This window comes from Somniosus microcephalus, chromosome 5 (genome assembly GCF_052327205.1).
Source record: "Somniosus microcephalus isolate GS21.2 chromosome 5, FLI_Smic_1.0, whole genome shotgun sequence".
NCBI classification, from domain to species: domain Eukaryota; kingdom Metazoa; phylum Chordata; class Chondrichthyes; order Squaliformes; family Somniosidae; genus Somniosus; species Somniosus microcephalus.
The window spans coordinates 222,486,069-222,509,520 of record NC_140991.1 but is presented as its reverse complement, the minus strand read 5'-3'; the positions used below and the strand labels follow the sequence as shown (position 1 = coordinate 222,509,520).

The window sequence follows — 23,452 nt, the reverse complement described above, 5'->3', positions numbered from 1 at the left end:
CCAGAGGGAATATTTTTTCCTTATTTACTTTATCAAAACCTCACATCATCTTGAAAACCTCTATTAGGTCACCTCTAACTTTCTCTGTTCCAAGGAGAACAGTCCTAACTTTTCCAACCTCTCCTCATAACTGAAGTCCCTCATCCCTGGTAACATCCTGGTAAACCTCCTTTGTACCTTTTCTAAGGCCTTTACATCTTTTCTGAAATGTCCACAATACTCCAACTGAGGCCTAACCAGTGATTTATGAAGTTCTAGCATGATCTCTTTGCTTTTATATTCTATTCCTTTATTTATAAAATGTATGCTTTTTTGACCACCTTATGAACTTGCCCTGACACTCTTAAGGATTTGTGTATATGGACCCCAAGATCTCTCTGCTCATTTACACTTTTCATTTATAGTATCATAATCCATTACTTTGCTAAGATTCGTATCATCTGCAAACTTTATAGTGCTGCTCCCTACACCCGAGTATAGGTCATTTATAAAAATTGCAAAGAATAATGGACCCAAAACTGACCCTTGGGTAACACCACTGCAAACCACCTCCCAGTCACCGACAAAAAAAGGCAGGAAGCGGTCGCCTTTAAATAGTGCTCCCCTAGTCCCTTTCTGACAGCAAAACGCTCCCCTCAACCTGTTGTTGCTAGCAGCAGGCGGTAAGGCAGGGGGCGCCACTCAATATCCGGTCGGGGCGCTAACAGAGCGTTGCGCACTCGAATGACGTCACAATCTGCCGGCGCAGGAGATCGTGGCGGAAGTGTTTAGCGCCGCCGCCAAATGTCTAGTTAATTTCGCGAGCGGCACTAACATCGCCGCGCCCGGCCTCTAGTTGCTTTGTGCCCCAATTGGCACCCTCTTAAGACGCTAATGGGAGGCGCAGACAACTGAATTTTTCCCCCTAAATGTTCATAAAAAGTTTTAGGGTTCAGTTTAATGTTGCCTGCTAATCGTTTCTCGTAACCTCTCCTGATATTTCTCATAAGTCTCCTTTTTCTGTTTTTTATTTTAACTTTAATTTTTTTTTTGTCATCCAGAACACATTAGCTTTGGATGCTCTACCTTTTCCCTTCAAAGGAATATGCCTAGTTTGTACCTGAACTATCTCTTCCCTGAATGCCCGCCATTGCTCTGTTACTGCTTTACCCTGAAATCGCCTTTTCCAATCTATCTGTGATAGGTCCTTTCTTAAATCACTGAAATGAGCTCCTCCCAGTTTACCATTTTTACCTTATTCACGCACTTGAAAATAATGTTAAATATAGTACAGAATAAATCTACTGTATTAATCTTATGATATGCAAAACAAAGGGACGGAAATGTGGATACAGTGCAAATGTCGTATAACAATGTTCATTGATTTTAGATTTCACATTCTCCTTTGCAACTAAATGTATACCTGCATTTTCCTTAACAAATTATTACAACTTCAAAAAACTGAAAGGTAAGACAATTTTTTTTGTTTTTCCAGTTTTTGAGTACGAATTAATGTGGCGTTTCAGAGTTAAGAGGGATTAACTTTCATTGCTGAAGTTATTTTCTTTAAATGCTATGAATATTCTCTGCTCGATTTCATATGCAACCTAAACTATTTCTCCTAACAATTATGTGTAAATAAACAAATTGAACACCCTGTCATTACTGTGTAAAAACATTCATTAGAGTTATGAAGTGATACGGAGCCACAGGAAGTTGATACCACTTGCCTGTATTCATGTCATAATTTTTTATTTCAGAATGTGAAGATGATCAAATAAGTGAGCACCATGTGCTCTGACCTGAGGGTTGAGAAACTCGTATCAAAAGATCTCAGTAGTTAGACAGAAAATAATGTTTTTTGCGTTTTTATCTCTCTCTTCCACTTCTGAAGGTGTTGACTGCTCTTGGTAGTTTCAGTGCCCTTCAATACCTCACCCAAGTGGTTGTAATTACTGAGTTAACCTACACAGAGTGTTGGCAGGCTCTTTGACAATGAGCAGCATCAGCGCTAAGTCTGATCGATCCTAACCTGGGGTAACGTACTTGCACTTGCCTATAGGGGTCACTGAATACACATCAGGAGTGGGGATCTTGTCCAATTTCCCCTTCCCTACCTAATGGGTGCTAAGGTCAATTATAGCCATCCTGAATCTGATCAGCTAACTCACAGAAAGAGAATCAGACCTGGGACATTCTTGTCTGTGTGCCACATTTGCAGGTTGCCTTTGCCATTTGAGCCATTTGGGAAAAGTTGAGGTTCTACTGACTAATGAAATGTTTTTAGACTCTTTCCCCTTTTTGAATTTTATGTTTATTGAAGTAAGGCATATCATAACTGAGGAATGTTTCAAGCACTCAGGTAAGCTGCAGCATCGTCTGTTGCAGAGCAAAGCACAGTCAACTCTACCCCAGTCTCAGAAGAGCACCCCCTACTGCACCAGTGTGCACACTTCCATTTCTCTCATGAAGGCTTCCTCATGGGCTTTCTCAGTGAGATTGCAAATTCAGTGCTGGATTAAGACTGACAACTCCTGTCACGTATGGCATTTAGCTGGCAGATACAGAAGGCCCGAGTCCCAGACATGAAAAGATAGTGTAAATTTACTCTGCTGCCCATTCTCATTTTAAAATCAGTTTTGAATGCTGTGGGTTGTCACTGTCAGTTATTGAGATATCACCACAGTATTACGCAAACGTAATCCCCAACACAAAACTATGTACTCTCTCTCTCTCTCTCTCTCTCTCTCTCTCGGAGTTCACTTCTCTCTCTCTCTCGGAGTTCACTTCTCTCTCTCTCTCTCGGAGTTCACTTCTCAGTTCAGTTCAGTTCAGTTCAAATGCTTCATTGGCATGAAAGTTTACAGAGAACCATATTGCCAAAGCTTACATAGCAAAAAGGTACAGTTTTCCAACATTCTGTAGGTGTCAATCGATTTGACATTTGTTGGGTACATACAATATTACTTTTAAACAATATTAATTTTAAACAGTCTTTGTACTTCATTTGGTACGTTCAATATTAATTTTAAACAGTCTTAATTTTAAACAGTCCTCAGGTTGTGACATGTTGTTACATATTTGGCCCCTAGGTATGGTCTGTCTCCTTCTCCTAGGACTAATCTCAATTTTGACAGGTCATCCAATTCCTTGAAATCTGGGGTTGTTTGGCTTAGCTTGTTGAATAATATGTTTCTTGATGTGTTGAATTTTTCGCATTTTAGGAGGAAATGCATCTCTGTTTCAACCTCGCCGGCCAGACATTGATCGCATATTCTATTCTCTCTAGGCTGCCAGGATTTCTTGTATCTGCCTTTTTCAATTTCCAGTTGGTGGTCGCTTAGTCTGTACCTGGTGAGGGTCTGTCTCTGTTTTGTGTCTCTGATGGTCGTGAGGTAGTCTGCCAGTTTATATTCTCTTTTTAGGGCCCGGTAACATTCTAATCTGCTTTGGCTTTCGGTTATTTTGTTCCAATGTTCCAGGTAGGTTTCTTTGCATTTTTTAATGATTTGGTTCACTCGGATTGGTGTTTGGACGGCTGTGTTGGTCTGGGGCTGGTCAGGGTCCGGCTGAGTACTTAGTTTCAGTAGCAGCTGACTCAGGGGACTTTTTTCTGGGTTTAGCTCTTGGGTCTGAAAGGCTTTGAAATGAAGGGTGTCTGGGGAGCTAGATTTGAGGTGATTTAGGAAGTTTAGTGCTCGTTTTTGGATGTTTATTATCAGTGGGTATCTGCCTAGTTCGGCTCTGCATGCATTTGTTGGCGTTTTTCTTTGGGTGCGAAGGATGCTTCGGCAGAATTCTGCATGTAGGGCTTCTATTGTGTGTTTTTCCCATTTAGTGTAGCTTTGGTGATTTAGCGGGCCCCATACTTCACTACCGTACAGTGCAATGGGCAGGATTATGCTGTCAAATATTTTGAGCCAGATTTTGATTGGGATTTGGATGTTGTAGAATTTTCTTTTTATTGCATATAGGGCTCTTCGGGCTTTTTCTTTTAGTGCATTCACTGCTATGCTGAAGCTCCCTGATGCTGTAATAGTTAGACCAAGGTAGGTGTAGCTCATAGTGTGTCCTATAGTGGTATCACTGAGGGTAAACTGGTATTTGTTTTCCTGACATCTGGGCCTTTTTTGAAAAATCATGATGTTGGTTTTCTTTAGATTTACTGTTAGAGCCCAATTTTGGCAGTATTTGTCGAGTAGGTCTAGTTGTTGCTGTAATCCCTGTTCTGTGGGAGACAGCAGAACCAGGTCGTCCGCATAGAACAGGGATTTCACTTCTCCATCCAGGAGACGGAGACCTGGTGACTCGCTTTGCTCCAGTATGTCTACTAATTCATTTATGTATATGTTGAACAGGGTCGGGCTCAAATTGCAGCCCTGCCGGACGCCTCTTCTCTGGGTGAAGAAATCGGTGCGTTTGTCTCCAATTTTGACCCCGCATTTGTTTTTCAGATACATTGATTTAATAAGGTCATAGACTTTGCCCCCTATTCCACACTGAAGAAGTTTATAATAGAGCCCTTCGTGCCATATAGAGTCAAAGGCTTTCTTGAAGTCGATGAAACAGGCGAATATTTTCCCATTTTTTGTTTGGTGTATATGTTTTTCAATGAGGGTGTGAAGGGTATAGATATGGTCGGCGGTGCGGTGTTTTGGAAGAAAGCCTATTTGGTTTTTTCTGAGGATATTATGTTTGTTAAGAAAATCAAGTAATCTACTATTTAGAATACTGCAGAATAACTTCCCTAGACAACTGTTGACACAGATGCCGCGGTAGTTATTTGGGTCTGATTTGTTTCCACTTTTATATATGGGGGAGATTAGTCCTTGGCACCAGATATCGGGAAAACAGCCTGAACGTAATATGATGTTGAATAATTTGAGTACCGCACCCTGCATCTCCATATTGCTGAACTTGAGCATTTCATTTTTGATGTTGTCTGGGCCACAGGCTTTCTTTAGGTGGAGAGATTTTGTTTTTGTGGCCAGTTCTTTCCATGTGATTGGGGAATCTAGAGGGTTTTGGTTGTCTTTAATTGTTGCTTCTAATGTGTGGAGTTTTTCTGTGACCTGATGTTGACTTGGGTTTGTTTCGTTTATTGGGATGTCTTTGTAGAGGTTTTCAAAATGTGTTCTCCATATGTCGCCATCTTGGATTGGTAATGCTTGCAATTGTGTTGTACTCAGGTTATTCCACATTTCCCAGAATTGTTTTGGATTGGTGGAGTTTTCAATTTCTTCGAGTATTTTGTGGGTATAGTTTTGTGTTTTGTTCTTAATGGTGTGTTTATATCTTTTGAGGGTTTCATTGTATCTAGTACGTAGGTCCGGATTGTTTGGTTGGCGATGCTTTTGGTTTGATATTTTTCTCAGGTCTTTTCTGGCATTTTTGCATTCGTGGTCAAACCATTTCTTATTTTTATTTTGTCTTTTGTGACGCTTCCTCTTCTGTTTCACAAGGTCGGCTTTTACAGCTGCCTCATGGAAGATCAAATATGGCCATGTTTACACCATCTCTCTCTCTCGGAGTTCACTTCTCTCTCTCTCTCGGAGTTCACTTCTCTCTCTCTCTCGGAGTTCACTTCTCTCTCTCTCGGAGTTCACTTCTCTCTCTCTCTCGGAGTTCACTTCTCTCTGTCTCTCGGAGTTCACTTCTCTCTCTCTCTCGGAGTTCACTTCTCTCTCTCTCTCGGAGTTCACTTCTCTCTCTCTCTCGGAGTTCACTTCTCTCTCTCTCTCGGAGTTCACTTCTCTCTCTCTCTCGGAGTTCACTTCTCTCTCTCTCTCTCGGAGTCCACTTCTGTCTCTCTCTCTCTCGGAGTTCACTTCTGTCTCTCTCTCTCTCGGAGTTCACTTCTGTCTCTCTCTCTCTCGGAGTTCACTTCTGTCTCTCTCTCTCTCGGAGTTCACTTCTGTCTCTCTCTCTCTCGGAGTTCACTTCTGTCTCTCTCTCTCTCGGAGTTCACTTCTGTCTCTCTCTCTCTCGGAGTTCACTTCTGTCTCTCTCTCTCTCGGAGTTCACTTCTGTCTCTCTCTCTCTCGGAGTTCACTTCTGTCTCTCTCTCTCTCGGAGTTCACTTCTGTCTCTCTCTCTCTCGGAGTTCACTTCTGTCTCTCTCTCTCTCGGAGTTCACTTCTGTCTCTCTCTCTCTCGGAGTTCACTTCTGTCTCTCTCTCTCGGAGTTCACTTCTGTCTCTCTCTCTCTCGGAGTTCACTTCTGTCTCTCTCTCGGAGTTCACATCTGTCTCTCTCTCTCTCGGAGTTCACTTCTGTCTCTCTCTCTCTCGGAGTTCACTTCTGTCTCTCTCTCTCTCGGAGTTCACTTCTGTCTCTCTCTCTCTCGGAGTTCACTTCTGTCTCTCTCTCTCTCGGAGTTCACTTCTGTCTCTCTCTCTCTCGGAGTTCACTTCTGTCTCTCTCTCTCTCGGAGTTCACTTCTCTCTCTCTCTCGGAGTTCACTTCTCTCTCTCTCTCTCTCTCGGAGTTCACTTCTGTCTCTCTCTCTCTCGGAGTTCACTTCTCTCTCTCTCTCTCTCGGAGTTCACTTCTCTCTCTCTCTCTCTCGGAGTTCACTTCTGTCTCTCTCTCTCTCGGAGTTCACTTCTCTCTCTCTCTCGGAGTTCACTTCTCTCTCTCTCTCTCTCGGAGTTCACTTCTCTCTCTCTCTCTCGGAGTTCACTTCTCTCTCTCTCTCTCTCGGAGTTCACTTCTCTCTCTCTCTCTCTCGGAGTTCACTTCTCTCTCTCTCTCTCTCGGAGTTCACTTCTCTCTCTCTCTCTCTCTCGGAGTTAACTTCTCTCTCTCTCTCCTCTCTCTCTCTCGCAGTTCACTTTTCTCTCTCTCTCTCTCTCTCTCTCTCTCGCAGTTCACTTTTCTCTCTCTCTCTCTCTCTCGCAGTTCACTTTTCTCTCTCTCTCTCTCTCTCTCTCGCAGTTCACTTCTCTCTCTCTCTCGCAGTTCACTCTCTCTCTCTCTCGGAGTTCACTTCTCTCTCTCTCGCAGTTCACCTCTCTCTCTCTCTCGCAGTTCACCTCTCTCGGAGTTCACTTCTCTCTCTCTCTCTCTCTCTCTCGGAGTTCACTTCTCTCTCTCGGAGTTCACTTTCTCTCTCTCTCTCTCTCTCGGAGTTCACCTCTCTCTCTCTCTCTCTCTCTCTCTCTCTCTCTCTCTCTCTCTCGGAGTTCACTTTCTCTCTCTCTCTCGCAGTTCACTTCTCTCTCTCTCTCGCAGTTCACTTCTCTCTCTCTCTCTCTCTCTCTCTCTCGGAGTTCACCTCTCTCTCTCTCTCTCTCTCTCTCTCTCTCGCAGTTCACTTCTCTCTCTCTCTCGCAGTTCACTTCTCTCTCTCTCTCGCAGTTCACTTCTCTCTCTCTCTCGCAGTTCACTTCTCTCTCTCTCTCTCGGAGTTCACTTCTCTCTCTCTCTCTCTCTCTCTCGCAGTTCACCTCTCTCTCTCTCTCTCTCTCTCTCTCTCTCTCTCTCTCTCTCTCTCGGAGTTCACTTCTCTCTCTCTCTCTCTCTCTCTCTCGGAGTTCACCTCTCTCTCTCTCTCTCTCTCTCTCTCTCTCTCTCGGAGTTCACTTTCTCTCTCTCTCTCTCTCGCAGTTCACTTCTCTCTCTCTCTCTCGCAGTTCACTTCTCTCCCTCTCTCTCTCTCGGAGTTCACTTCTCTCTCTCTCTCTCTCTCTCTCTCTCTCTCTCTCTCTCGGAGTTCACTTCTCTCTCTCTCTCTCTCTCTCTCGGAGTTCACTTCTCAATTCAATTCAATTCAATTCAATTCAAATGCTTTATTGGCATGAAAGTTTACAGAGAACCATATTGCCAAAGCTTACACAACCAAAAAAAGTACAGTTTTCCAACATTCTGTAGGTGTCAAACAATTTTGACCCTTGTTGGGTACATACAATATTACTTTTAAACAATATTAATTTAAACAGTCTTTGTACATCATTGGGTACATTCAGTATTAATTTTAAACAGTCCTCAGGTTGTGACATGTTGTTACATATTTGGCACCAAGGTATGGTCTGTCTCCTTCTCCCAGGGCTAATCTTAATTTTGACAGGTCATCCAAATCCTTGAAATCTGGGGTTGTTTGCCTTAGCTTGTTAAATAATATGTTTCTTGATGTGTTGAATTTTTCGCATTTTAGGAGGAAATGCATTTCTGTTTCAACCTCGCCGGTCAGACATTGATCACATATTCTATTCTCTCTAGGCTGCCAGGATTTCTTGTATCTCCCTTTTTCAATTGCCAGTTGGTGGTCGCTTAGTCTGTACCTGGTGAGGGTCTGTCTCTGTTTTGTGTCTCTGATGGTCGAGAGATAGTCTGCCAGTTTATATTCTCTTTTTAGGGCCCGGTAACATTCTAATCTGCTTTGGCTTTTGGTTATTTTGTTCCAATGTTCCAGGTAGGTTTCTTTGCATTGTTTAATGATTTGGTTCACTCGGATTGGTGTTTGGACGGCAGTGTTGGTCTGGGACTGGTCAGGGTCCGGCTGAGTAGGAGTACTTAGTTTCAGTAGCAGCTGACTCAGGGGACTCTTTTCTGGGTTTAGCTCTTGGGTCTGGAAGGCTTTAAAATGAAGGGTGTCTGGGGAGCTAGTTTTGAGGTGATTTAGGAATTTTAGTGCTCGTTTTTGGATGTTTATTTTCAGTGGGTATCTGCCTAGTTCGGCTCTGCATGCATTTGTTGGTGTTTTCCTTTGGGTGCGAAGGATGCTTCGGCAAAATTCTGCATGTAGGGCTTCTATTGTGTGTTTTTCCCATTTAGTGTAGCTATGGTGATTTAGCGGGCCCCATACTTCACTACCGTACAGCGCAATGGGCAGGATTATGCTGTCAAATATTTTGAGCCAGATTTTGATTGGGATTTGGATGTTGTAGAATTTTCTTTTTATTGCATAGGGCTCTTCGGGCTTTTTTTTTTAGTGCATTCACTGCTATGCTGAAGCTCCCTGATGCTGTAATGGTTAGACCAAGGTAAGTGTAGCTCATAGTGTGTCCTATGATGGTATCACTGAGAGTAAACTGGTATTTGTTTTCCTGACACCTGGGCCTTTTTTGAAAAATCATGATGTTGGTTTTCTTTAGATTTACTGTTAGAGCCCAGTTTTGGCAGTATTTGTCGAGTAGGTCTAGTTGTTGCTGTAATCCCTGTTCTGTGGGAGACAGCAGAACCAGGTCGTCCGCATAGAACAGGGATTTCACTTCTCCATCCAGGAGACGGAGACCCGGTGACTCGCTTTGCTCCAGCATGTCTGCTAATTCATTTATGTATATGTTGAACAGGGTCGGGCTCAAATTGCAGCCCTGCCGGACGCCTCTTCTCTGGGTGAAGAAACCGGTGCGTTTGTCTCCAATTTTGACCCCGCATTTATTTTTCAGATACATCGATTTAATAAGGTCATAGACTTTGCCCCCTATTCCGCACTGAAGAAGTTTATAATAGAGCCCTTTGTGCCAGATAGAGTCAAAGGCTTTCTTGAAGTCAATGAAACAAGCAAATATTTTCCCATTTTTTGTTTGGTGTATATGTTTTTCAATGAGAGTGTGAAAGGTATAGATATGGTCGGTGGTGCGGCGTTTTGGAAGAAAGCCTATTTGATTTTTTCCTGAGGATTTTGGGCCAGAAATTCCAGGCCAGAAGCGTGAGTACGGTCGGGTTACTCACGCATCTGGCCGTTGGAAATGCCGGCGTTCAGCAGGAACAGCGCATGCGGGGAACGCCGGCATTTCCAGACCCGAGGTCTATTCACAGCGCGTGCGACTGCACAGGCAGCGCTTGCGCAGTGAACTTTGTAGATTTCACTGATGGATTCAGTGAGGGTAAGTCCCTAGAACTTACACGTGAAAAAAGCAAGTGTAAAGTTGTTCATTGGCTGGGGAAGGAGATATATTTTATGGAGGAGCTTATGAAATGCAATATTTAGGTTTGGGAAAGGGAGGGAAGTTATTTTAAGAAATTTTAAGTAAGTTTTAAACTTTAATTTTTTTTTTTTTTAAACGTGTTTTCAGAACGGTAGGTAGAAGGAGCAATTGTGGCTGTGTGAATGGAATGTGAGAATGAGTTATGTATGTATGTCCACATATATTCCTTTACGTATATGTATGTATGTTTTATATTCCTTTACTAATGTGCATGAATGTATGTTTTTAATTATGATTTTCCAATAAGTTACTTTCTCTGAAAGTCATAATTAAATAATACATTCATACACATAAGTAAAGGAATATATACATAACACGCAAAGGAATATATACAGACATACATACTTTCAGAAGCTCCACGATAAGAAATATCTTCCTCCGCAGCCTCTGTAGCAACTGTACCCATGCTTTTTTCATGTGTAAGTTGTAATGACTTGACCTCACTGAAAGCATTAATGAAAGCGGCGAATTATACTGCGCACAGCGCTGCCTGTGCAGTCGCACGCGTTCTGCCTCTGAACCCCTTCGTTCAGAGGACAGGAAATGCCGGTTTTCCCCACATGCACTGTGCATGCTGAAAACCGGCATTTCATCCAGCCAGATGCGTAAGTACCCCGACCGTACTCGCGCATTTGGAAGGGAATTACTGGGCCAACATTTTACATGTCAATAAAATGAAAAATTTAACAATTGCACGACTTGCCCCCTCGCATCTGCGACTGAGGGTCCAAGGAGGTGCATTGCGCAAGAGGTCATCATCGTACGTATCCTCACACTGTTCCCTTTGGAGAACTGTATGAAGTGGTGGAAGGATTTATGGCCGTGATTAACGCTCATTCCGTGACCGTAACCATCTTTGAACCGGCCATTAGGGTGGTTAGTCCTATGGCGGGAGGGTTTTACGGGCTCCCACAACCCATCTGAGGGGGGGGGGCCACCAACACCCACGGACGCAAGTATCCCGCTGGATGTCCACCCAGAATTTAAATTTGGAACTCCGACTCCACTTGCCGGGACTGTCTGGAGTGGGGTTCAAAACCCTACTCCTTCTGGCCCAGCGGCGGGGATGCTTACTGCTACGCAAAAGGCCCACTCCGCACAAAAGGTGACACCCATACGTTTCCTGCGCCTTTTCCCTCCCCGTGACTGGAGCCCTATGCTGCCATTTCACGTTGCTAATCGGATTGGGCCTTTGTCATAGCGGTAGGATCCCCGCCGCTGGGCCAGATCAGGGTAGGGTTTCGAACCCCGCTCCAGACAGTCCCGGCAAGTGGAGTCGGAGCTCCGGCTCTAAATTCTGGGTTGACATCCAGTGGGATATTTGCGTCCGTGGGTGTGGGTGGCCCCCCCTCCTTGTATAGCTTGTGGGAGCCCGTAAAACCCTCCCGCCATAGGACTAACCGCCCTAATGGCTGGTTCAAAGATGGTTACGGTCACGGAATGAGCGTTAATCATGGCCATAAATCCTTCCACCACTTCATACAGTTCCCCAAAGGGAACAGTGTGAAGACACGTATGACGACGACATTGCTAAATAAATAAATGGAATTAAAAAAATTCTTTTAGGGCTTTTAAAAGTCTTTAAATTGCTTTAATTCTGTTTAAAACTACTTCAGATTACTCAAAATAATGTAAACATTTTAAAAAGTTTATGAAAGTTACCAAAATCTTCAAAAAACTTCCAAAAACCTATTTAAACTGCTGCTTTGCATGTAAAAATGGTTAGCAGCTTGACAGAAACATTGGGGGCGTGTCCAGTGAAACTGAGACCTCAAGGGGCGTGTCTCACTTGCACTGCACGCTCCTGACTTCGCGCTGGCTGCACTCCTGGGCGGCGTGACGTCATACGCTGCCCGGGATTCTTCTTCTGGAAACACCAATTCCAGGCGTCCCTGGAGCTGATCGGCAGTAGCGCGGGGTAAGTGTAAATACGGGGCTTGCACGCGCTGCAAGCCCCGTTCTGGAATTTCTGGGCCATTATGTTTGTTAAGAAAATCCAGTAATCTACTATTTAGAATACTGCAGAATAATTTCCCTAGACAACTGTTGACACAGATGCCGCGGTAGTTATTTGGGTCTGATTTGTTTCCACTTTTATATATGGGAGAGATGAGACCTTGGCACCAGATATCGGGAAAACAGCCTGAACGTAATATGATGTTGAATAACTTGAGTACCGCACCCCGCATCTCCATATTGCTGAACTTGAGCATTTCATTTTTGATGTTGTCTGGACCACAGGCTTTCTTTAGGTGGAGAGATTTTGTTTTTGTGGCCAGTTCTTTCCATGTGATTGGGGAGTCTAGAGGGTTTTGGTTGTCTTTAATTGTTGCTTCTAATGTGTGGAGTTTTTCTGTGACATGATGTTGACTTGGGTTTGTTTCGTTTATTGGGATGTCTTTGTAGAGGTTTTCAAAATGTGTTCTCCAGATGTCGCCATCTTGGATTGGTAATGCTTGCAATTGTGTTGTACTCAGGTTATTCCACATTTCCCAGAATTGATTTGGATTAGTGGAGTTTTCAATTTCTTCGAGTATTTTGTGGGTATAATTTTGTGTTTTGTTCCTAATGGTGTGTTTATATCTTTTGAGGGTCTCATTGTATCTAATACGTAGGTCTGGATTGTTTGGTTGGCGATGCTTTTGGTTTGATATTTTTCTCAGGTCTTTTCTGGCATTTTTGCATTCGTGGTCAAACCATTTCTCATTTTTATTTTGTCTTTTGTAACGTTTCCTCTTCTGTTTCACAAGGTCGGCTTTTACAGCTGCCTCATGGAAGATCATATTTATATCCTCTATGGCCATGTTTACACCATCTCTGGTGATCTCATATAGATTTTCTTTAAATTTTGATATTTTACTTGTGAGATCAGGTGAATTTAGTGCTGTGATGAATTTATCTCCACTGTCTGGTGCCCATCTGTATGTCTGGTTTATTTTATGTAGCTTAATGGGTTCCTTTTTTGTGTCTGTAGTTTGGGCAGAAAGTTTAAGGTACACATTTATTTGGTTATGGTCTGAGAGGGGGGATTGCTGCCTGACAGTGAATGCGTTGATATCGCAGGGGTCCAGGTCAGTGATTGTGTAATCCACCACACTAGACCCAAGAGTTGAGGAATATGTGAGTCTCCCTAAGGAGTCCCCTCTGAACCTACCGTTAACTATGTACAGGCCTAAGGCTCGGCAGAGTTGCACTACCTCCCTACCGCTTTTATTTATTTCACAATCGAGGTTGTTTCGGTTTGCGATGGCTGGTGTGACATATAGAGGGGTCTGGCCAAACACATGGTTGTTGCCCTGTGGGTCTATAAAGTCAGGTTCACATCCGGTCCTTGCATTTAGGTCCCCACATAGTAGCACCTTTCCTTGGGCCTGGATTGGCTGATTTCCATGTGGAGAGTATCAAATAACTCCTCTTCAAAATATGGCGATTCTATTGGAGGTATGTAGATCGCACATAAGTAAACATCGTTTTTTGCTATTCCTATATTTTTATCTAATTTTAGCCATACGTGTGATTTTCCCTGTTTTATCGGTGAGATGTGTTTGTTCAGTTCTCCTTTATACCACACCAGGATTCCCCCGGAGGTTCTGCCCTTGCGTGTCTTAGTGTTCTTTACTGAGGGCACAATGATTTCATGGTACATTGGAGGACAGTGGGTCGGCATGTCCTTTTGGCACCATGTTTCTGTTAACACAATTATATCAATGTCTTTTATAGCCTTTAGGAATTCAGGGTCTGTACTCTTCATCCCAAAAGTTGAGGAGCGGAGACCCTGGATATTCCAGCAGCTTATGTGGAAAGAACGCATTTATATAGTTCAAGAAACGAAATAAAATGGACCTATTTTGTGGGATGAGTGTGGAAACACTATTTTCTATAATGCTAAATGACGATTTAGTATAAATTTTTTGAGGCATGCACATATAGCTATCTAATAATAGTAATAGTAATGATAAGATAACAATAATGATAATGATAAAATAACAATTAATAATTTAGTGCATTCCTCTCTGGCTTTCTATCAGGCTGCTCATCATCGTCATGATCTTTCTCAGTTCTTGGTCTACAGTCTGTGGTCTAGAGGGGGGTCTGGGGTCAGGTATAAAAGCATGGTTCTGTTGTTGGTTTTGTATAGGGGGGTGGGGGACATTGGTGGTCCTGTTTGGGTTAGGGCTCCCAATGGTAGAGGGGGTGCGTCTTTTGGCAGTGTTTATGAGGTTTCTTGCGAAGACCCACATCCGCTGTTTGAGTAGATGTATTTCGTCATAGAGGTCCCTTGTGTTGATGTTTGGATGATGGGCCAGGTAGACGTTGGGGAAGACAGAACATCTCGTGTCGATCTCCCTGTTGGTGTTGTGGATTATATAGGCTGGGGTGTCCTTTCTGGGCAGTAGTGTGGAGATCACGATCCGCGCCTCGGGGAATTCCCTGCTGGCCTTTTCCGCCATCCTGCTCACCGCCCTAACAGTGCCTTCCCGTAGGGTGCGTAGGTCGTTTGTGCCTGTGTGGATCACAAGCCATTTGGGGCTCTCTCGGAGTTCGCTTCTCTCTCTCTCTCGGAGTTCGCTTCTCTCTCTCTCTCGGAGTTCGCTTCTCTCACTCTCTCGGAGTTCGCTTCTCTCTCTCTCTCGGAGTTCGCTTCTCTCTCTCTCTCGGAGTTCGCTTCTCTCTCTCTCTCGGAGTTCGCTTCTCTCTCTCTCTCGGAGTTCGCTTCTCTCTCTCTCTCGGAGTTCGCTTCTCTCTCTCTCTCGGAGTTCGCTTCTCTCTCTCTCTCGGAGTTCGCTTCTCTCTCTCTCTCGGAGTTCGCTTCTCTCTCTCTCTCGGAGTTCGCTTCTCTCTCTCTCTCGGAGTTCGCTTCTCTCTCTCTCTCGGAGTTCGCTTCTCTCTCTCTCTCGGAGTTCGCTTCTCTCTCTCTCTCGGAGTTCGCTTCTCTCTCTCTCTCTCGGAGTTCGCTTCTCTCTCTCTCTCGGAGTTCGCTTCTCTCTCTCTCTCGGAGTTCGCTTCTCTCTCTCTCTCGGAGTTCGCTTCTCTCTCTCTCTCGGAGTTCGCTTCTCTCTCTCTCTCGGAGTTCGCTTCTCTCTCTCTCTCGGAGTTCGCTTCTCTCTCTCTCTCGGAGTTCGCTTCTCTCTCTCTCTCGGAGTTCGCTTCTCTCTCTCTCTCGGAGTTCGCTTCTCTCCCTCTCTCGGAGTTCGCTTCTCTCTCTCTCTCGGAGTTCGCTTCTCTCTCTCGGAGTTCGCTTCTCTCTCTCTCTCTCTCGGAGTTCGCTTCTCTCTCTCTCTCGGAGTTCGCTTCTCTCTCTCTCTCGGAGTTCGCTTCTCTCTCTCTCTCGGAGTTCGCTTCTCTCTCTCTCTCTCTCGGAGTTCGCTTCTCTCTCTCTCTCTCTCTCGGAGTTCGCTTCTCTCTCTCTCTCTCTCTCGGAGTTCGCTTCTCTCTCTCTCGGAGTTCGCTTCTCTCTCTCTCGGAGTTCGCTTCTCTCTCTCTCGGAGTTCGCTTCTCTCTCTCTCGGAGTTCGCTTCTCTCTCTCTCTCTCTCTCTCTCGGAGTTCGCTTCTCTCTCTCTCGGAGTTCGCTTCTCTCTCTCTCGGAGTTCGCTTCTCTCTCTCTCTCGGAGTTCGCTTCTCTCCCTCTCTCTCAATTCAATTCAATTCAATTCAATTCAATTCAATTCAAATGCTTTATTGGCATGAAAGTTTACAGAGAACCATATTGCCAAAGCTTACATAGCAAAAAGGTACAGTTTTCCAACATTCTGTAGGTGTCAATCGATTTGACATTTGTTGGGTACATACAATATTACTTTTAAACAATATTAATTTTAAACAGTCTTTGTACTTCATTTGGTACGTTCAATATTAATTTTAAACAGTCTTAATTTTAAACAGTCTCTCTCTCTCGGAGTTCACTTCTCTCTCTCTCTCTCTCTCTCTCTCTCTCTCTCTCTCTCGGAGTTCACTTCTCTCTCTCTCTCTCTCTCTCTCGGAGTTCACTTCTCTCTCTCTCCCTCTCTCGGAGTTCACTTCTCTCTCTCTCTCTCCCTCTCTCGGAGTTCACTTCTCTCTCTCTCTCGGAGTTCGCTTCTCTCTCTCTCGGAGTTCGCTTCTCTCTCTCTCGGAGTTCACTTCTCTCTCTCTCGGAGTTCACTTCTCAGTTCAGTTCAGTTCAGTTCAAATGCTTTATTGGCATGAAAGTTTACAGAGAACCATATTGCCAAAGCTTACATAGCAAAAAGGTACAGTTTTCCAACATTCTGTAGGTGTCAATCGCTTTGACATTTGTTGGGTATATACATGTGGTAAACCACTGTCATACCTGTCTGTGTCTGTATGTGTATTCCACTAGGTACAGGTCTGGACATGCCTCGGCTGACTCCTCCCACTATTCCAGGTATATAAGTGACTACCTCCCAGTCCCTTAGTATTCTGGACGGGTCGACCACTCGAGACTAGACCTTCATTCTTTAGTTAATAAAAGCCTGATTGTTACTCGCTCAACTTCAGTCTTTTGAGTAATTGATGGCGCATCAATACAATATTACTTTTAAACAATATTAATTTTAAACAGTCTTTCTACTTCATTTGGTACGTTCAATATTAATTTTAAACAGTCTTACTTTTAAACAGTCCTCAGGTTGTGACATGTTGTTACATATTTAGCCCCAAGGTATGGTCTGTCTCCTTCTCCTAGGACTAATCTCAATTTTGACAGATCATCCAATTCCTTGAAATCTGGGGTTGTTTGGCTTAGCTTGTTGAATAATATGTTTCTTGATGTGTTGAATTTTTCGCATTTTAGGAGGAAATGCATTTCTGTTTCAACCTCGCCAGCCAGACATTGATCGCATATTCTATTCTCTCTAGGCTGCCAGGATTTCTTGTATCTGCCTTTTTCAATTTCCAGTTGGTGGTCGCTTAGTCTGTACCTGGTGAGGGTCTGTCTCTGTTTTGTGTCTCTGATGGTCGTGAGGTAGTCTGCCAGTTTATATTCTCTTTTTAGGGCCCGGTAACATTCTAATCTGCTTTGGCTTTCGGTTATTTTGTTCCAATGTTCCAGGTAGGTTTCTTTGCATTTTTTAATGATTTGGTTCACTCGGATTGGTGTTTGGACGGCTGTGTTGGTCTGGGGCTGGTCAGGGTCCGGCTGAGTACTTAGTTTCAGTAGCAGCTGACTCAGGGGACTCTTTTCTGGGTTTAGCTCTTGGGTCTGAAAGGCTTTGAAATGAAGGGTGTCTGGGGAGCTAGATTTGAGGTGATTTAGGAAGTTTAGTGCTCGTTTTTGGATGTTTATTATCAGTGGGTATCTGCCTAGTTCGGCTCTGCATGCATTTGTTGGCGTTTTTCTTTGGGTGCGAAGGATGCTTCGGCAGAATTCTGCATGTAGGGCTTCTATTGTGTGTTTTTCCCATTTAGTGTAGCTTTGGTGATTTAGCGGGCCCCATACTTCACTACCGTACAGTGCTCTCTCTCTCCCTCTCTCGGAGTTCACTTCTCTCTCTCTCTCTCTCTCTCTCTCTCTCTCTCTCTCTCTCGGAGTTCACTTCTCTCTCTCTCTCTCTCTCTCTCGGAGTTCACTTCTCTCTCTCTCTCTCTCTCTCTCGGAGTTCACTTTCTCTCTCTCTCGGAGTTCACCTCTCTCTCTCTCTCGGAGTTCACTTCTCTCTCTCTCTCTCTCTCTCTCTCTCTCGGAGTTCACTTCTCTCTCTCTCTCTCTCGGAGTTCACTTTTCTCTCTCTCTCTCTCTCTCTCTCGGAGTTCACTTCTCTCTCTCTCCCTCTCTCGGAGTTCACTTCTCTCTCTCTCTCTCTCTCTCGGAGTTCACTTCTCTCTCTCTCTCTCTCTCTTGGAGTTCACTTCTCTCTCTCTCTCTCCCTCTCGGAGTTCACTTCTCTCTCTCTCTCGGAGTTCGCTTCTCTCTCTCTCTCGGAGTTCGCTTCTCTCTCTCTCTCTCTCGGAGTTCGCTTCTCTCTCTCTCTCGGAGTTCACTTCTCTCTCTCTCTCTCTCTCTCTCGGAGTTCACTTCTCTCTCTCTCTCCCTCTCTCGATTTCACTTCTCTCTCTCTCTCTCTCTCTCTCGGAGTTCACTTCTCTCTCTCTCTCTCTCTCTCTCTCTCGGAGTTCACTTCTCTCTCTCTCTCTCTCTCTCTCTCTCTCTCTCTCTCTCTCTCGGAGTTCACTTCTCTCTCTCTCTCTCTCTCTCTCTCTCGGAGTTCACTTTCTCTCTCTCTCGGAGTTCACTTCTCTCTCTCTCGGAGTTCACTTTTCTCTCTCTCTCTCTCTCGGAGTTCACTTCTCTCTCGCTCTCTCGCGCTCTCTCTCTCTCTCTCGGAGTTCACTTCTCTCTCGCGCTCTCTCTCTCTCTCTCTCTCGGAGTTCGCTTCTCTCTCTCTCTCGGAGTTCACTTCTCTCTCGCGCTCTCTCTCTCTCTCTCTCTCTCTCGGAGTTCGCTTCTCTCTCTCTCTCGGAGTTCGCTTCTCTCTCGGAGTTCGCATCTCTCTCTCTCTCTCTCTCTCTCGGAGTTCGCTTCTCTCTCTCTCTCTCGGAGTTCACTTCTCTCTCTCTCTCTCGGAGTTCACTTCTCTCTCTCTCTCGGAGTTCACCTCTCTCTCGGAGTTCACTTCTCTCTCTCTCTCTCGGAGTTCACTTCTCCAATTCCAATTCAAATGCTTTATTGGCATGAAAGTTTACAGAGAACCATATTGCCAAAGCTTACATAGCAAAAAGGTACAGTTTTCCAACATTCTGTAGGTGTCAATCGATTTGACATTTGTTGGTTACATACAATATTACTTTTAAACAATATTAATTTTAAACAGTCTTTGTACTTCATTTGGTACGTTCAATATTAATTTTAAACAGTCTTAATTTTAAACAGTCCTCAGGTTGTGACATGTTGTTACATATTTGGCCCCAAGGTATGGTCTGTCTCCTTCTCCTAGGACTAATCTCAATTTTGACAGGTCATCCAATTCCTTGAAATCTGGGGTTGTTTGGCTTAGCTTGTTGAATAATATGTTTCTTGATGTGTTGAATTTTTCGCATTTTAGGAGGAAATGCATCTCTGTTTCAACCTCGCCGGCCAGACATTGATCGCATATTCTATTCTCTCTAGGCTGCCAGGATTTCTTGTATCTGCCTTTTTCAATTTCCAGTTGGTGGTCGCTTAGTCTGTACCTGGTGAGGGTCTGTCTCTGTTTTGTGTCTCTGATGGTCGTGAGGTAGTCTGCCAGTTTATATTCTCTTTTTAGGGCCCGGTAACATTCTAATCTGCTTTGGCTTTCGGTTATTTTGTTCCAGTGTTCCAGGTAGGTTTCTTTGCATTTTTTAATGATTTGGTTCACTCGGATTGGTGTTTGGACGGCTGTGTTGGTCTGGGGCTGGTCAGGGTCCGGCTGAGTACTTAGTTTCAGTAGCAGCTGACTCAGGGGACTCTTTTCTGGGTTTAGCTCTTGGGTCTGAAAGGCTTTGAAATGAAGGGTGTCTGGGGAGCTAGATTTGAGGTGATTTAGGAAGTTTAGTGCTCGTTTTTGGATGTTTATTATCAGTGGGTATCTGCCTAGTTCGGCTCTGCATGCATTTGTTGGCGTTTTTCTTTGGGTGCGAAGGATGCTTCGGCAGAATTCTGCATGTAGGGCTTCTATTGTGTGTTTTTCCCATTTAGTGTAGCTCTCTCTCTCTCTCTCTCTCTCGGAGTTCACTTCTCTCTCTCTCTCGGAGTTCACTTCTACCTCTCTCTCTCTCTCTCGGAGTTCACTTCTCTCTCTCTCTGTTGGAGTTCACCTCTCTCTCTCTCTCTCGGAGTTCACTTCTCTCTCTCTCTCTCTCTCGGAGTTCACTTCTCTCTCTCTCGGAGTTCACTTCTCTCTCTCTCGGAGTTCACTTCTCTCTCTCTCTCGGAGTTCACTTCTCTCTCTCTCTCGGAGTTCACTTCTCTCTCTCTCTCTCGGAGTTCACTTCTCTCTCTCTCTCTCGGAGTTCACTTCTCTCTCTCTCTCTCGGAGTTCACTTCTCTCTCTCTCTCTCGGAGTTCACTTCTCTCTCTCTCTCTCGGAGTTCACTTCTCTCTCTCTCTCTCGGAGTTCACTTCTCTCTCTCTCTCGGAGTTCACTTCTCTCTCTCTCTCGGAGTTCACTTCTCTCTCTCTCTCGGAGTTCACTTCTCTCTCTCTCTCGGAGTTCACTTCTCTCTCTCTCGGAGTTCACTTCTCTCTCTCTCTCTCTCTCTCTCTCTCTCGGAGTTCACTTCTCTCTCTCTCTCTCTCTCTCTCTCTCGGAGTTCACTTCTCTCTCGGAGTTCGCTTCCAATTCCAATCCAATTCAAATGCTTTATTGGCATGAAAGTTTACAGAGAACCATATTGCCAAAGCTTACATAGCAAAAAGGTACATTTTCAAACATTCTGTAGGTGTCAATCGATTTGACATTTGTTGGGTACATACAATATTACTTTTAAACAATATTAATTTTAAACAGTCTTTGTACTTCATTTGGTACGTTCAATATTAATTTTAAACAGTCTTAATTTTAAACAGTCCTCAGGTTGTGACATGTTGTTACATATTTGGCCCCAAGGTATGGTCTGTCTCCTTCTCCCAGGACTAATCTCAATTTTGACAGGTCATCCAATTCCTTGAAATCTGGGGTTGTTTGGCTTAGCTTGTTGAATAATATGTTTCTTGATGTGTTGAATTTTTCGCATTTTAGGAGGAAATGCATTTCTGTTTCAACCTCGCCGGCCAGACATTGATCGCATATTCTATTCTCTCTAGGCTGCCAGGATTTCTTGTATCTGCCTTTTTCAATTTCCAGTTGGTGGTCGCTTAGTCTGTACCTGGTGAGGGTCTGTCTCTGTTTTGTGTCTCTGATGGTCGTGAGGTAGTCTGCCAGTTTATATTCTCTTTTTAGGGCCCGGTAACATTCTAATCTGCTTTGGCTTTCGGTTATTTTGTTCCAATGTTCCCGGTAGGTTTCTTTGCATTTTTTAATGATTTGGTTCACTCGGATTGGTGTTTGGACGGCTGTGTTGGTCTGGGGCTCGTCAGGGTCCGGCTGAGTACTTAGTTTCAGTAGCAGCTGACTCAGGGGACTCTTTTCTGGGTTTAGCTCTTGGGTCTGAAAGGCTTTGAAATGAAGGGTGTCTGGGGAGCTAGATTTGAGGTGATTTAGGAAGTTTAGTGCTCGTTTTTGGATGTTTATTATCAGTGGGTATCTGCCTAGTTCGGCTCTGCATGCATTTGTTGGCGTTTTTCTTTGGGTGCGAAGGATGCTTCGGCAGAATTCTGCATGTAGGGCTTCTATTGTGTGTTTTTCCCATTTAGTGTAGCTTTGGTGATTTAGCGGGCCCCATACTTCACTACCGTACCGTACAGTGCAATGGGCAGGATTATGCTGTCAAATATTTTGAGCCAGATTTTGATTGGGATTTGGATGTTGTAGAATTTTCTTTTTATTGCATATAGGGCTCTTCGGGCTTTTTCTTTTAGTGCATTCACTGCTATGCTGAAGCTCCCTGATGCTGTAATAGTTAGACCAAGGTAGGTGTAGCTCATAGTGTGTCCTATAGTGGTATCACTGAGGGTAAACTGGTATTTGTTTTCCTGACATCTGGGCCTTTTTTGAAAAATCATGATGTTGGTTTTCTTTAGATTTACTGTTAGAGCCCAATTTTGGCAGTATTTGTCGAGTAGGTCTAGTTGTTGCTGTAATCCCTGTTCTGTGGGAGACAGCAGAACCAGGTCGTCCGCATAGAACAGGGATTTCACTTCTCCATCCAGGAGACGGAGACCTGGTGACTCGCTTTGCTCCAGCATGTCTGCTAATTCATTTATGTATATGTTGAACAGGGTCGGGCTCACATTGCAGCCCTGCCGGACGCTTCTTCTCTGGGTGAAGAAATCGGTGCGTTTGTCTCCAATTTTGACCCCGCATTTGTTTTTCAGATACATTGATTTAATAAGGTCATAGACTTTGCCCCCTATTCCACACTGAAGAAGTTTATAATAGAGCCCTTCGTGCCATATAGAGTCAAAGGCTTTCTTGAAGTCGATGAAACAGGCGAATATTTTCCCATTTTTTGTTTGGTGTATATGTTTTCCAATGAGGGTGTGAAGGGTATAGATATGGTCGGCTGTGCGGTGTTTTGGAAGAAAGCCTATTTGGTTTTTTCTGAGGATATTATGTTTGTTAAGAAAATCAAGTAATCTACTATTTAGAATACTGCAGAATAACTTCCCTAGACAACTGTTGACACAGATGCCGCGGTAGTTATTTGGGTCTGATTTGTTTCCACTTTTATATATGGGGGAAATTAGTCCTTGGCACCAGATATCGGGAAAACAGCCTGAGCGTAATATGATGTTGAATAGTTTGAGTATCGCACCCTGCATCTCCATATTGCTGAACTTGAGCATTTCATTTTTGATGTTGTCTGGGCCACAGGCTTTCTTTAGGTGGAGAGATTTTGTTTTTGTGGCCAGTTCTTTCCATGTGATTGGGGAGTCTAGAGGGTTTTGGTTGTCTTTAATTGTTGCTTCTAATGTGTGGAGTTTTTCTGTGACCTGATGTTGACTTGGGTTTGTTTCGTTTATTGGGATGTCTTTGTAGAGGTTTTCAAAATGTGTTCTCCAGATGTCGCCATCTTGGATTGGTAATGCTTGCAATTGTGTTGTACTCAGGTTATTCCACATTTCCCAGAATTGTTTTGGATTGGTGGAGTTTTCAATTTCTTCGAGTATTTTGTGGGTATAGTTTTGTGTTTTGTTCTTAATGGTGTGTTTATATCTTTTGAGGGTTTCATTGTATCTAGTACGTAGGTCCGGATTGTTTGGTTGGCGATGCTTTTGGTTTGATATTTTTCTCAGGTCTTTTCTGGCATTTTTGCATTCGTGGTCAAACCATTTCTTATTTTTATTTTGTCTTTTGTGACGCTTCCTCTTCTGTTTCACAAGGTCGGCTTTTACAGCTGCCTCATGGAAGATCATATTTATATCCTCTATGGCCATGTTTACACCATCTCTGGTGATCTCGTATGGGTTTTCTTTAAATTTTGATATTTTACTTGTGAGATCAGGTGACTTTAGTGCTGTGATGAATTTATCTCCACTGTCTGGGGCCCATCTGTATGTCTGGTTTATTTTATGTAGCTTACTGGGTTCCTTTTTTGTGTCTGTAGTTTGGGCAGAAAGTTTAAGGTACACATTTATTTGGTTATGGTCTGAGAGGGGGGATTGCTGCCTGACAGTGAATGCGTTGATATCGCAGGGGTCCAGGTCAGTGATTGTATAGTCCACCACACTAGACCCAAGAGTTGAGGAGTATGTGAGTCTCCCTAGGGAGTCCCCTCTGAACCTACCGTTAACTATGTACAGGCCTAAGGCTCGGCAGAGTTGCACTACCTCCCTACCGCTTTTATTTATTTCACGATCAAGGTTGTTCCGATTTGCGATGGCTGGTGTGACATCTAAAGGGGTCTGGCCAAACACATGGTTGTTTCCCTGTGGGTCTATGAAGTCAGGTTCACAACCAGTCCTTGCATTTAGGTCCCCACA

General features: G+C 44.0%; 1 protein-coding gene across 1 annotated transcript in view; it reads left to right on the top strand.

Moving 5' to 3' along the window:
• The window catches only part of ice1 (KIAA0947-like (H. sapiens)), a 160,586-nt gene that overhangs the window by 39,956 nt on the left and 97,178 nt on the right, over positions 1-23,452 (top strand). The window contains exon 4 of the mRNA XM_085988719.1: positions 1,430-1,447. Within this exon, the coding sequence (XP_085844845.1) occupies positions 1,430-1,447 (18 nt within the window). The remainder of the gene's footprint in view (positions 1-1,429; positions 1,448-23,452) is intronic.